Source organism: Thermobia domestica, chromosome 5 (assembly GCF_964235325.1).
Source record: "Thermobia domestica chromosome 5, izTheDome1.hap1.1, whole genome shotgun sequence".
In the NCBI taxonomy this organism is placed as follows: domain Eukaryota; kingdom Metazoa; phylum Arthropoda; class Insecta; order Zygentoma; family Lepismatidae; genus Thermobia; species Thermobia domestica.
In genome coordinates, this window is record NC_137458.1 from 311,428,249 (window position 1) to 311,443,111 (window position 14,863).

The 14,863-nt window shown below is 37.8% G+C and overlaps 1 protein-coding gene across 1 annotated transcript in view; it reads left to right on the forward strand.

Moving 5' to 3' along the window:
• LOC145686783 (dipeptidyl peptidase 1-like) overlaps nucleotides 1-11,771 on the forward strand; it is a 47,199-nt gene extending 35,428 nt beyond the window's left edge. Inside the window, exons 7-9 of the mRNA XM_081760441.1 lie at nucleotides 6,454-6,565; nucleotides 9,676-9,830; nucleotides 11,448-11,771. Of these exons, the coding sequence (XP_081616567.1) occupies nucleotides 6,454-6,565; nucleotides 9,676-9,830; nucleotides 11,448-11,630 (450 nt within the window). The 3' untranslated portion in view covers nucleotides 11,631-11,771. The remainder of the gene's footprint in view (nucleotides 1-6,453; nucleotides 6,566-9,675; nucleotides 9,831-11,447) is intronic.
• Nucleotides 11,772-14,863: the final 3,092 nt, after the last annotated feature.

Consider the following 14,863-nt stretch of genomic DNA (forward strand, 5'->3'; position numbering starts at 1 on the left):
TCCTGTAACCATATAAACGTATGTTTGTCTATTCCATTACATTGCGAATAGGCGAAATTGGAACAATGTTGCATCGGAGTCAGTCAATTAGTTCGAATAAAATCTGTTATTCATAGCACAATCCTTTCAAGGACATTTCCAAGATCGAGGCAGTAACCCACATGGTCGAAAGTAGTGTTTCCACGAGATGAGACGAGAGAAGAGTGAGACGAGACACGAGAAATGTCTCGTCTCGTGGCAACACTAGAGCGGATGAGGCCCACAAAAAGGAGCTGTTATACAAAGTGGTTAAAATTACAGCTTTTAACGACTTTTGTTTGGTCATCAGCACAACACACAACACGACTATAATCTTCCAATCAGTGTTTCTTTCAGAAAAAATTTTCCTGGGAGGGTATATTTAGGATTCCGGGGGTACTGCGGTATTATTCTATTATAGATGTATTATTTTGGTCTCCCCGTGGGGGGTATTCTTAGAGTTCCAGGGGGCAGCACCCCAAAAACATTTCTGGAAGAAACACTGCTTAAAACAACGACTACTTAGTTTCGACCACGGGCGCCCGAAGGGAGGGGGAAGGGGCCCGGCCGCCCTTGCTCACGAAAATATATGTATAATATAGCAAACTACGTATATTAAATATCAGGCGTAATATAGCAATCAAGGAGATGACCCCCTTAAAAGTTCTTCGGGCGCCAATGGTTTCCAGTAATGAATTATTACGACAGGAATATTTGTCAATATCGTCGGTACAATCGAAAGGCAAGCCTTCCCCACTTATTCTGAAATCCTTTTTTCAAAACCTCTGGCGCCACTTCAAAATATAAGAAGGCCCATGTGACTTTCTGATTTCAAAAATGACTTTGGTTCGAATAACATCATAAAACAATAAAACGAAACTAAATTTTAATGTCAAACCACCATCCTTTCAAACTCAGTACAGGAAAAGGCCTACACGTTTCTGTCTTTGTTCGGAACGAGAAAACTCATGAACAATGGTTAGTTGCTGATGAAACTGGCATTAAGAGAACTTGTATTTCTATAAAGGATTTTTATACATAGATATAACCACCACCCCTCGGAATGAAATATTCTGAAACACTGATCTCAAAGAATGGTTTAACATTTTACTTGAATCTGGAACACTATCACTAAATATTTAAACTTGAATCGGTTGGAAAATAGAAATGAAAGCTGTTTGTAAGAATCATTTAAAAAATAACTTTAGGTCTTCCTTGTTCTTTTATCATAGTCCTCATTTGAAATAATAAACGCTGGTATACTTTCGAAGGCAATAATTTATTCCGAGTTAATAAAGTTTTAAACAATTTCAAAAACTGTCTTTTCATTTTTGAGATATGAGACGATACGAGGCATTTCAAGAGACGTCTCCTCTCGTCTCGGAAACGAGACGGGACAAGTAGTCTGTCTCGTCTCGTGTCTCGTATCAAAGGTTTCTGTCTGGTCTCGTGACAACACTAGTTGAAAGAAAGAAACTAATGAAATCTTTGGGTTTTACGTCCCACGATTATGCCGGTTAGGCTAAAGGAGACGGTGATGATGAGTAATGAATGAAATGGTGGAATGAACAAAGCGGGAGAACCCCGAGAAAATCCACGCACACGGTGTTTGTCCACCACAAAGTTCACTTGTCGGGGACTGGGATCGAACCCGGACCCCAAGCAGCAAAGTTGAACGCTCTACCACTGAGCCGCCGCGGCCCCAAGAAAGAAACAAATATGTAAAGATACATATATGAGTACACACACACGGATAAAGTAGTCATACATGTATTTTAATCTTCTGACTACTTAACCCCGACTAATTTAAGATTGCAAGAAAGTAATTATTAAGAAGAAATATAAACATATAGAAACGTATTTTGAAAGGGAAAAAAAGCAAACCGTACCAGCCGTGATATGAATCTGGGTTGTCCACTCAACAAGCAGACACCTTACCGAATTATCTGCGGCAGAACTTGCAATTTGTGGTTTTGAAGCTTTATTTATACTGTGTGTGTTACGTAACGACGCTACGGGATGTCATTACTAGTGCGACCACCTCATTCAAGACCTTTTTTGTAAATTGTTTGAGGAAAAAAGAGTGATTTCGTAAATCAACAAAACGAATCTTGTATATAGAGGGTGTAACTAAAAGGTACGACAAAACTTCATGGGTGGATTCCTTATTGGTAGACAAGCAAAAACGTTCCGATGACCATATGTCGGGAAATGCGTCGTTCCAGAATTACGGCCTTTGAGCCGACTACTGGTGTGAAATAGTCACATTCTGGTCGCTCCTTAATGTGTCTCAATTTAAACCTCAATATATCAAACTCTGATTAAGATAGGAAGGTAATTTTAGTAGCAACGTGTTCTGCAAAAACTAAGCTTTCCCCTGATATGCATTTTATGAGTGTATCCCCAAGGAATGCCATCTCCAAAATGCTGATGCAAAAATCAAACAAAAAACAAGTAATTACCCTCCCATGTCCACCGTGGTACTCCCACACATACATAAAATATACAGGGTGAGTCAAAAGTCCTTGGACACATGCATAAGTGAAAATCGACGGGAAAAGTAAAAAGTAATGATGGGAACAGAGGTTTGATGAGGGGCCGCAACTTTTGAAGTGTATGTCATCTTGAAATCCGCCATTTTGGATTCACGTCACTTTTTTAAATGGGAAGGGGGTGTATGACCCATCAAATAACACTAGCTTGAGCTCAGGAATTTAGTGGTGTAATTTGTTTTTCCTATCTAGTACAGTTTAGAAGTTATTAATGTTCAAAGGTGGGAAATTACTTTGATACTGAATGCTACAACACATGTTCTACGTGTTGTCCATTTCGTGCAATGCACAACTGTAGTCCCTGCAACCACTCTGACTGGAGTCTCACACGGAGGAGATGTCTCCTGAAGTTTGGTCACAGGCTTGTTGGATGCGTTCCTCCAGGTGTCTCAAATCACGGATTGTCTCAGCATACACTATCTGCTTAAGATGTCCCCATAGATAAAAATCAAGGGGCGTTAAGTCAGGGGATCTGGGCAGCCACTCCACGGGACCACGGCGACCAATTCACTTCCGTGGCAGTTGTTCATCCAACCATTGACGGACACCAAGTCTATAGTGTGGAGGGGTCCATCGTGCTGAAAATAAGAAGGGGAAAATGCCGTCAGCGTTCAGTGTGGCAGGGAACACAAAGTCCTGCAACAGCATCATATACTGTGGTGCAGTTAAGGTGTCGTAACTGAAAAATGGCCCAATGATGCGGGTGTCCCATATGCCACACCAAACCATCACCTTCGCTGGACTATGTTCTAGACTCGGGTCAACCCAGATCGGATTTGCGTCACACCAGTGTCGACAATTATGTCGATTAACCTCCCCGTTCAAAGTGAGATACGCCTCGTCACTGAACAGTATGCCCTTGACAAACGCAGGATCCAGTTCGTGTTGTTCAGTAGCCCACATGCAGAACTCCAACCGGCGATCAGGGTCATCCTCGTTCAATTTATGTTGCATGTGCAGCTTGTAAGGATGCCACTGATTGGTGTGCAATATCCGGATAACGGAGGATTGGCTTATTGGACATGCTAGGGACACACGACGGGTACTTCGTGTAGGACTTTTCACAAACGACGCAACAACCGCCGTTGCAGTTTCGTCATTGGTGGCAGTCTTTGGTCGCCCACTACGTGCCCTATCTTGAACAGAGCCCGTCTCTCGGAATTTGGTGATCACGTGAGCCACCGTGCTGTGCGATACCGGTTCTCTGTCTGAGTGCCGTCGGTTGTAGTCAGCTGCTATTGTTCGGTAGCTGCGTTCCACTGATATAAGGATGATTTCGATCTTCTGTTCACGTGTCAGACCTATTTTAGATCACCTGGAACAGAGAGAACTGGGTCAGTATCAAGGTAATTTCCCACTTTTGAACATTAATAACTTCTAAACTGTACAAGATAGAAAAAAAAAACAAATTACACCACTAAATTTCTTAGCTCAAGCTAGTGTTATTTGATGTGACATACACTTTCTCATTTAAAAAAAGACTTGAATCCAAAATGGCGGATTTCGAGATGGCGGCCATGAATGACATACACTCCAAAAGTTGCAGCCCCTCATCACACCTCTTTTCCCATCATCACTTTTTACTTTTCCCGTCGATTTTAAAACTTATGCAGGTGTCCAAGACTTTTGACTCACCCTATATATATAGGCGGAAAGCATCGTCCTTTAGAAATACATAGATATCAAAAATATCTTCGTAGGTTAATTAGGGTCTGAGTTATTGAGGTTTAAATTGAGTCACATTAAGGAGCGACCAGAATATGACTATTTCCACCATTAGGCGGCTCAAGGGCCGTAACTCTGTAATGATACATTTCCCGACATATGGTCAAATGAACGATTTTGCTTGTCTACCCATAAGGAATCCACGTCTGAAATTTTACAGTACCTTTTTGTTACACCCTGTATATATGTGTGTTGGTGCAACAATAAGTTCCCAAGAATATAGATTAATTCGTTTTTGATTTTAATCTACACAACAAATGCTTTTTATGAAAGCAAGGAGCCTGCGAGTTAAAGATGGTTAAAGACCGTAAATATAATAAAATTGAGGATCTGAATTGCAGAACATCCGAAGTCCACCGGAGTACTTTTTTGTTTTTAGAAGAAAGACAAGAAGATTATACTTGGAATGCTATTCTGTTTAGCTGAAATTATTTTGATTTTTTTAAAAAAAGTTTTGACTTGGACTTACGTATTATGCAAGTGAATATCCCTGAAACATAGATGCTAACATAAAAAACAGAAAACGAAAAATACGAAGAAAAAGAGAGGACTTGGGATGTTTTGTAATTCAGGTTTTCAATTCAAACTTTAAATGGAACTGGGGTAACTCGCAGACAATTGCTGACTTAACACTTTGATAATAGCTGGTGTAATGGCTGGTTTGAGAACACAATTGATATGGCCTCTGTAGCTAAGTAGACTCCCACCCTTCCCCCTCAACATTGGATACGGAAATGAAAAACTTATTTAGAATTTGATTGTTGATTCCAGTATATTTTAAGCATCACTTCTCGGAATCTGGGCCTGTGATATGTCGATATATCGCTATCATCGATATCTATATTATCATATATCAACATTCGATATCGCAAATATATGGACATGAATATAATCATTCTAAATTTTCGATATCGATATTCGGGGTGCGGGGGTGCGAGGTATAAAGGTCCTCTAAGACTTGCGATGGATGAAGAAATTAAACTTACTTTTTGCAAGACTGTTTTCTAATCATAATATCTTTATTACCAAACATTGCAATGTAAATACATCCACTTGCAAATTTGCAATATTATATGATGTAATTTCTTAGGAGCTAGAACTTTTTTGTTCCCTGAAGAAAGAAACAAAAAATCACGTGGAAAAGCAAGTACTTTAACTTTGAACTAGAATTTACCGCAAGAAAGTTTTTTGTTTCTCTTCCTTGGAGATTTCCATCCCTTTTGGCCTTTGGGACCGCTAATTGACAAAAGGTGCACACATGATCGCTATATGCATTTATGCTCTGAGGCAGAGTCAGAGATTTAGAAAAGGAAACGACTTTTTAATAATAATAATAATAATAATAATAATAATAATTATTATTATTATTATTATTATTATTATTATTATTATTATTATTATTATTATTATTATTATAACAATGGGGTTTACAACTAGGGTCTTGTCTCTTTATCTTGCATGGGAAGGCCGCAAGTCTGCTACGCCACTGGTGTCCCCTATTCTGTGTTTGTCTCTTTTTCGTTTCGTGTAGATATTTGTTTTTGTGCTGTTAGGCTTTTATATGAAACTTTTATATTATGTAACTTTTTCTTTTTATGAGTTTCTTTTTTTGGCTGGGGCGGGGGGAAAGAGAGACATGCTTTCTTCTGATATCTGTTTCTTACCATTCATCTTGTTTGAACTGCTTAAGTAAGTCATTTTGTAACTTTTGATGTCATCCAACCCCATGACAATAATAAAATTGTCATTCTTAACAATTTGTTTTATTCCCTTTTTTGCAGTTTGCCACACTGATATATTTGTGACAAAATTGAGGTTTTGTCCAACGCCTTTCGAATTCGCAACCAACCCAACCGCCGAGCTTTTTGGGTTGCCTGCTATTGCAGGAAAAGGAGAATTGCAGGTGGTAATGCACTTTTGGAGTCGTGTATACATAGGAATTTCTGGCAATTTTCATTGTTGCTAACTTTGACTTTATTATAGCTTTTAAAGGTATTGTTTCTATCGTTATTATGACAATGAAAGTTGGTCAGCTATCAACGATCCGTAAATGATATACAATTCACTCCTTCGATAGTGCAACGTTCCGTTTGTTTAGTTTGCTTGTGTTTTTTTTCTACCTTTCTCTTCATTGTAGACTATTTTATTTCATTTGCAGGACTATGGACTGGTTGAGGAAAGTGAATATCCTTATTTGGGTGAAGATGCCCCCTGTATAACATCCGATTCAGCCTTAAGACATTACACAGCTGATTATGAATACATTGGAGGTAAAATATATATATGTTTTTGATTAATTTTTAAAAAAATCAGTAATTGCATGCAGGGGCGCCCATCAGGGGGGGCAAGGTGGGGCGCTTGCCCCCCCCTAGAGGAAATTGTACTTCAGAATATCGAAAATTCAATATAATTTTTACATTAGTTACAGCAAAATTTGAAACAATTTTTGAAACGTCGCTTATACTTGCCCCCCCTTGAAAACCAGAACATGGGCGCCCTTGATTGCATGTTAATTTTAACGAAACATCTGTTTATTTGCATGACTAACTTCCACCAGTTTTTCTTTTTTAATTCAGGTATTCCCATAAATCCGTTATTCTATGCGTTTGCATTGGTTGTGAAGAAAAGCGTACAAAATAAAAAAAAATGTAAATAATTATCATGTGCTAATATGATGGTCTGCTCTGGTTTTAGTTTTTAAATCAATAAAAACTGTTTAAAATTTTCATTTCGTTAATGCAAAAGTTTTTTAAAAAAATAGCTAGAGAAATCGCATTTTAAAAAAGATTTTTTAAAAAAAGGTACAGTTACTCCTAGAAAAAGCACTCATTTACTCTTTATAACTTTTGAATTTATTATTAATATTATTATTGTTATTATTAAAAATTATGATATTTGTAGATACTTGGTTACAAAATTCTTTTGACACTTTCTTTTCTTATTTCGTGTTTAAAATTTGTCTTCCACCAGTGAGTTCCGAAACTTTAATAAATTTAAACGGCTTTATATTCAATTAAAGGTAATATACACATTAGAAATGGAATGGACGAAGGATAATTACTAAGTTGGAGGGAGAATTAGCATTCTTGGCGTTGATCGGTTTCTTTAAGAAAAGAACATACTTAAAGTAGGATGATAGCGCAAAGTTTGAAATTTTAGCTGAATATTTTGAAGTAGTACTTGAAAGATTAAAATCAGTACTCAAAGAAATGTACACGTAAGCTTATAATTTATACAAGGAAACATGTTCTAAGCAAGATTATGAGCCTTGCTGCGTAGTTATTTGCGTCAATGCAACATAAAATTTTAATTTTAGTTGTCGGCATAGAAATTTTATTTGTTGTAGTATTATATGCGTAGCGTTACGAACCGCAAATTTCCCGCCGACAGTCACGGAATGAGGCTCCCGTGTAAAAGCAATTCTGTACTGAGCGTCCTTACTTTCCCAATAAAATTGTAAAGTTTGTTCTTTTCCAAAACACTGAGAAGTGCTTCCTTGCTTTAAAGAAGTACATATCAACTAGAAGAATTTGTCCCTGGGGAGAGTGAATACCGATAACCGTCCTTACTTATGATCTTTTTACTTTTTTAAATTTCTTCTTTTGAAAATTTAATTCAAAATTATAGTTGTCGCTTTCAAGATGTTATTAATAGATCAACACAAAACAATTATTGTAAGTTCCATACGTAGTACATTTCCTTGGAATCCACCGGAAATATGATGCTGGAAGTACTGGCGGAGTGCATCACGTTTGACCCATTTATTGTAATTTCCATGTGTAGCATACTTCTTTGGAACCCATCAAAAACACATGATACTGAAAGAACTGACGGAAGTGTGTCACATTTTATCCATCCATTGTAAGTTCCATATGTAGAATATGACTTCGGAACTGTCCGAAAATACGTGATGCTGGAAGTACTAGCGGAAGTAAATCACGCTTGACTCATCCATTAGAAGTTTCATATTTACCATACTTCTTTGGAACTCACCGAGAACATGTGATACTGGAAGTGCTGGCGGAAGTACGTTACGCTTCATCCATCTATTGCAAGTTCTATATGAAGTACTTGTTTGGTAACCACCGAAAACATGTGATGCTAGAAGTAATGCCAGAATTACGTCACTTTTGATCCATCTATTGTAAGTTCCATATGTAGCACGCTTCTTTGAGATCCACCGGTAACATGTGATGCTGGAAGTACTGGCGGATACGTCACGCTTGACCCATCCATTGTAAATCCCATATCTAGCACATATTTTTATAACCCACCGGAAACATGTGATGCTGGAAGTACTGGCAGAGTACATCACGCTTGACCCATTTATTGTAATTTCCATTGTAGCATACTTCTTTGGAACCCATCGAAAACACATGATACTGAAAGAACTGACGGAAGTGTGTCACACTTTATCCATCCATTGTAAGTTCCATATGTAGAATACGACTTCGGAACTGGCCGAAAATACGTGATGCTGGAATTACTAGCGGAAGTAAATCACGCTTGACCCATCCATTCTAAGTTTCATATTTAGCATATTTCTTTGGAACTCACCGAGAACATGTGATACTGGAAGTGTTGGCGGAAGTACGTTACGCTTCATCCATCTATTGCAAGTTCTATATGAAGTACTTGTTTGGTAACCACCGAAAACATGTGATGCTAGAAGTAATGCCAGAATTACGTCACTTTTGATCAATCTATTGTATGTTCCATATGTAGCATGCTTCTTTGAGATCCACCGGTAACATGTGATGCTGGAAGTACTGGCGGATACGTCACGCTTGACCCATCCATTGTAATTTTCATGTGTAGCATAATTCTTTGGAACCCATCGGAAACATATGTTACTGGAAGTACTGGCGGAAGTGTGTCACACTTTATCCATCCATTGTATGTTCCATATGTAGAATATGACTTCGGAACTGACCGAAAATACGTGATGCTGGAAGTACTGGCAAAACTGCGTCACGTTTGACCTATCCATTGTAAGTTTCATTTGTTTCACACTTTATTGGAATCTACCGAAAAGACGCGATACTGGAACTCTGGAAGTACTGGCAGAAGTACGTCACGCTTGACCCATCCATTGTATGTTCCATATGTAGCATACTTCTATGAAACCCACCGGTAACATGTGATGCTCGAAGCGCTGGCGAAAGTATGTCACATGTAACCCATCCAGGGAAACATGTGAGGTTGAAAATATTGGCAGAAGTACGTCACATTGAGAAGATTCAAAGAAACAATTCGTCATATTTCACGAATTTTCTTGAAGCATCATATTATCATATTGTCAAAATTCGTCATACGAGTATTGTATTAAATTTCCAAGTACTGACCATTTTGTATTCAACAAAAATAAATGTCATTCCAGGTTACTATGGGGCATGCAACGAGGAGTTGATGTTATTAAATTTGGTAGAAAAGGGTCCTCTTCCAGTTTCGTATATGGTCTACTCTGATTTCTACAATTACCAAGGAGGCATTTATCATCACACTGGACTCCAGAGCCGGTTCAATCCCTTTGACGTAAGTATAGAATGCCAATGTTAAGAATAAATAAATTATACAGTTTGGTTTAAATAGCTATGGATTTCTGATATGTGGGGCTGACAAGTAAAGTAGTACAAGTCATAAAATATTAATTTCACAGGAGAAGCGAAAATGTGTTTTGAAAACAATATTTTGTTGAATTGCGTCGATTATTTATTTACTGGAAACTTGTTTACTTCCTGCGTTCCAGTTGTCCACATCTCAAAACTTTCCTAGTGTCATTCTTACTAACGTAAGTAAGAATAAATATGATAACTCAATGTCTGCCAAAAAGTGACTTGGCATAGTTTACCTCTCAGCCCCATGTCATCAAGTAGGGATGCGCACGAGACGAGTCGAGATAGAATTTTCCTGACAAAATTCGAGTCGAGACACAACTCTTCCAATAGAGAAGAATACATTTTTCGAGTCGAGACATCACTTTTACAGCACATTTTCGAGACGAGACAGCCTCGAATCTTGTCTCGTGCGCATCCCTATCATCAAGCGAGCGAGATGGTATAGTACTATGTCTAAAATATCCAATAAAATTTTGAGGTTCAAAGAAGTGGCGTACGCAAGGGGGAATTTCGGGGTCAACCCTTCTCCCTTCAGTAAGATATTCTGGAAAATAAAAGTTTACGATATTAAGATATAGATCTACATACAAAAATCATACCTATCTAAAAGGATACAAAATTGAATGCTTAAACCGTCCCTTGATGAAATTCTACGTACACCACTGGTGCAAAATACAGGATCAAGCTGAGGAAGCTAAAATAAAGCTAAGAAAATAGTTCACTAAGTCTATTCAACGGCCTTAGACGTTATCCATTCGTGATCAGTGAAATAAAGAATGACGATGCAAACGCCCCGCCTTTGCTTGGCCTACAACCTCGTATTTCTTAAACCCACAATTCTACAGAATTTCAAGTTTCTTTTCCTATTTCAACTATCTAATTAAAATATAAAATTTTGTACTTCAAGAATGCCTATTTAAATAACATGGAAATTACTTCATCCTCCTTTAGACCCCTTAAAATCTTAAAATATTCACTTTTGGGCAATTTTTCTGTGGATTAATACCGAAAGGCTACAATCATGCCAAATTTTATCATCATAATCCTGCCAGAAGTGCCTAAACATTTTGGTATATAGATGTCCCATGGGATCATTATAACATGGGAAAGATTTTTCAATTGCCCATAAAACCACTCTAAAGTTGGACATTTTTATTTTTGATGATTTACTTAGGTAATGCTAACGAAAATGTACAAGTATACCGAATTTCAGTTTTTATTTCAATTTCTAGTACCTAAGACGTAACATTATAGATCCAAAAAAAAAAAGCCCATTTATATAACATACGGAATTTCTTCATCCCCTCTTTAGACCCCCTTAAATCAAAACTATTCAATCTTGGCAATTTTCCCGTGGGTTAGTCCCGGAAAGCTACAATTATGTCAAATTTCAACTTTCCACGTCACCCGGAAGTACCTTTTTATTTTATGTCAGTCAGTTCATATAGTCTTATATATAATTAAGAAGGATTACAAAATTTTTATCTTTTATAAGACAGACCCCATAATGGTCGTTTTATTTTATTTTTCATAGCCTGTGAATCACGCAGTTCTGGCTGTTGGTTATGGCGTGGAGCCTTCAACAGGTGAAAAGTATTGGATTGTGAAGAACAGTTGGGGCGCTGACTGGGGTGAAGATGGCTATTTCAGAATCAGAAGAGGAACCAACGAATGCGGAATTGAGTCTATTGCCGTAGATGTCACACCAATTCCTTAAAGATAAAATAAACACACAAAATAGGTTCAAAAGCAAGGTTTCTTAGTATTTTCTTATACTACCGTATATACTTTGTATATCGGGAAAAGTCTGAAATGTTTATTTATGTAAAAATAAATATCAAATACATTTTTTTCAAAACTTTGTTTTCTTTCTTTTTTAGCTTCCAGCTTCCAACACTCTTAAACAGAGGAGGGGCCGCGGTGGCTCAGTGGTAGAGCGTTCACCTCTGGTGCTTGGACTCCGTGGTTCGAACCCAGCTCGCGTCAAGTGAACTTTGTGGTGGACACACACCGTGTGCATGGGTTTCCTCGGGGTTCTCCCACTTTCTTCCACAATTTCATTCATTTCTCATTATCACTGTCTCCTTTAGCCTAGCAGGCATAATCGTGGGACGTAAAACTCAGAGATTTCGTTTCATTTCATTTCTTATACAGGGTTAGCATAAATAATTCATTCATTTTGAAAAGGCTATATTTTCGAAAGTGTTACACGTACACATATGAAAGATATATGAAAAGAACCAGAAACTCACTAAGTTTGTACACCCTCTACAAATGTTCAATATATGCCCCTTTGGTGACACGACACACGTCCAGACGATACTCGTGCTTATTCCATATATTTTGTAGCATAGTCCTTTCAATTGTCTGCACTGCAGCACTGATGCGTTCTTTCAGCTCGACTAATGATTACGGTAGTGGGGGTACATAAACAACAAGGTCCTTAACGTACCCCCACAAGAAGATTTGCAAGGCATTACATTCAGGAGATATGGGAGGCCAAATAACTTCCCCTTTACACAAGCAACCAGTGTCCTTGAATTACACTACCGCAGAAAGTTTTGTTAACATGGAGGTTCTTTCCCATACTCTCTTTTGAAAGCGTGTTGCACAGCTATAACAGACGAACATCTGGCATATTCAAGTACACAAACACTTTCTTCTTGCTTTCCCTGCATTTTCGACAGGTAACGTTACTAACCTCGTAGTGCCACACTACCACACCTGATCAGAAAGATAATGGACTCGTGCTGCCACACACTACAAATTTGGTGAGTTTGTGGTTCTTTTCATATATATTTCATGTATGCGTGTATAATACTTTTCAAAACGAATGAAGTATTTATGTTAACCCTGTATATAAAAGCTTTGTTGAGGTAGTGAAGAAGGTATTAAATCTAGGGATGGGCAAAACCGGTTTTTATAAAAACCGGAAAGCGGTTCCTAGAAAAACCGAAGCCCGAAAACCGACATTTCAGTTTTCTCCAAAAAACTGTTTGGTTTTTCACCGAAACCGGTTTCGGTTTTCTCCAAAAAACGGTTCGTTTTTCACCGAAACCGGTTTCGGTTTTCTCCAAAACCGGTTCGGTTTCCACCGAAACTGATTTCGGTGAAAACTTTTGGAAAACACATAAAACTCTGTCGAAACGGATTTGGTTTCCGAAGAACAACGAAACACTATTCTCGTCAGAAATAGAACAAATTTTGTGGAATAAACCGGAACCGGTTTTGAAAAAACCGAAATCGGATCCGGTGAAAACTGAACCGGTTTTCGAGAAAACCGATAACTGGTTTCGGTGAATCCGAACTGGTTTTGGAGAAAACCGAAACCGGTTTTGGAGAAAACCGAAAATGCTTTTTGAAAATTAAAAAAAAACGGTTTTGGTTTTTTAAACCGAAAAACCGGTTTTTGTGTTCACCACTAATTAAATCATTCCTACATTCGATACTTCCTAAAGGTTATCAAATGTTTTGTTTCCGTCATCATGTCTTCTTTTTTTCATTCATGTTCTAGTCAACATCACTGCTTTGGTAAGACTTAGCACTAGGATTTAGGCTTCTGGGTTCTCGGCTTCTATAACCATGTTAGTATAGCCGTCACGTTTGAGGGATAATGTCCCTCGGCAATTACTTTATTCAGGAGAAAGAAAGTAAAGAAGCGGTCTGGGACTTGTATATTAGGTACCATACCGACATTTGCCTGGTGTGAATGAAGAAACCTTCACTCAGGATAGCTAGCCTGAAAAAGGTTTTACACTTTTTTCGATTGAGTGACCCCACCTAAACACTCTCTTTGTTCAGAATGCATAATCACCTTCGAAAAAGGTTAACGTCCTACCATTGTGAATTTTAGGCTAAGGGAGATGAATAATTAAGGCTAATGAATGATAATTGAAGAGTTTGGGAAATGGTAATGTGGGAGGAAACGGAAGTATACCTCTGCGTTTAATCAACAAAGTCTTCAAAATTATTTGAATTTTGAGAACCAACAATCACGGACATGCACTCTTTAAAATCCAAGCGAATCAAATATTTGAATTAAGTCTCTGGGCACGAGTAATATTGTGCAATTCAGTCTCGCGAGTTCTTGCAACTCAATTTACCAAAAGGAAGCTTAAGATATTGGGAATTAAGAACTGAGAAGCCATCCCAGATTTTTGTAAACTAAAATTTGTATACCAAATGGTAATGAGATGAGGACCTGGGTTGTTTTACAAATGAAACAGTACTAATTTAAAATGTAAGCATCTTCTGATGTTGAGATGAGAAAGAGTTAAAGAAAGTAAGGGCATGTTTAGGACAGGAATAACCTACGCAGCACTTGCCTGACACACTCGGTGGTCTTCCAGCGATGAATCCTCTGACGCAGGGGTGCCCATTCCCCTCAAAGCTGATGGCACACTCCCCCCAAAAACTAATAATCTCTTCCCTCCTCAAAACTCAAGTCCTCTAAAAACGATTGCCCAGTGTAGCAGTAGTTTTTATAGTACTAGTAATTGTTATTTTTGTTGTTGTTTTTATTTCCTGTATTAGTATTATAGAATGCTTGTAGTAGTAGTAGGGGCAGTAGTAATTATAAAAATGCCATTACTTTTATTAGTAGTCTTGGTAGTGTACAATACTAAATATGTTCTATAAGGATATTGAAGGATATAAAAACTTCTACACACTGTGTATGGCACAGGTATTCTTTTTTTTACAATTAGTAGTATTATTTTTTTCTTTACAAAATATTGTTATAATTCCCTTGTACATGAAAAGTAAGACGCAAGTTACTAGTTATTGAGTTTGATACCAAAAGAAAATGTTATCCTCGAAATTAGCCTACAAAAAGAAGTGATATCCAACAAAAAATATTCCTGCAAAAGAGCCAAGTACGAGTGGCCTTAAAAAGAATTGAAATCACAAAAATAGGCGCCAAGTTCTGGTGGACAACAGTTACAAGCACTC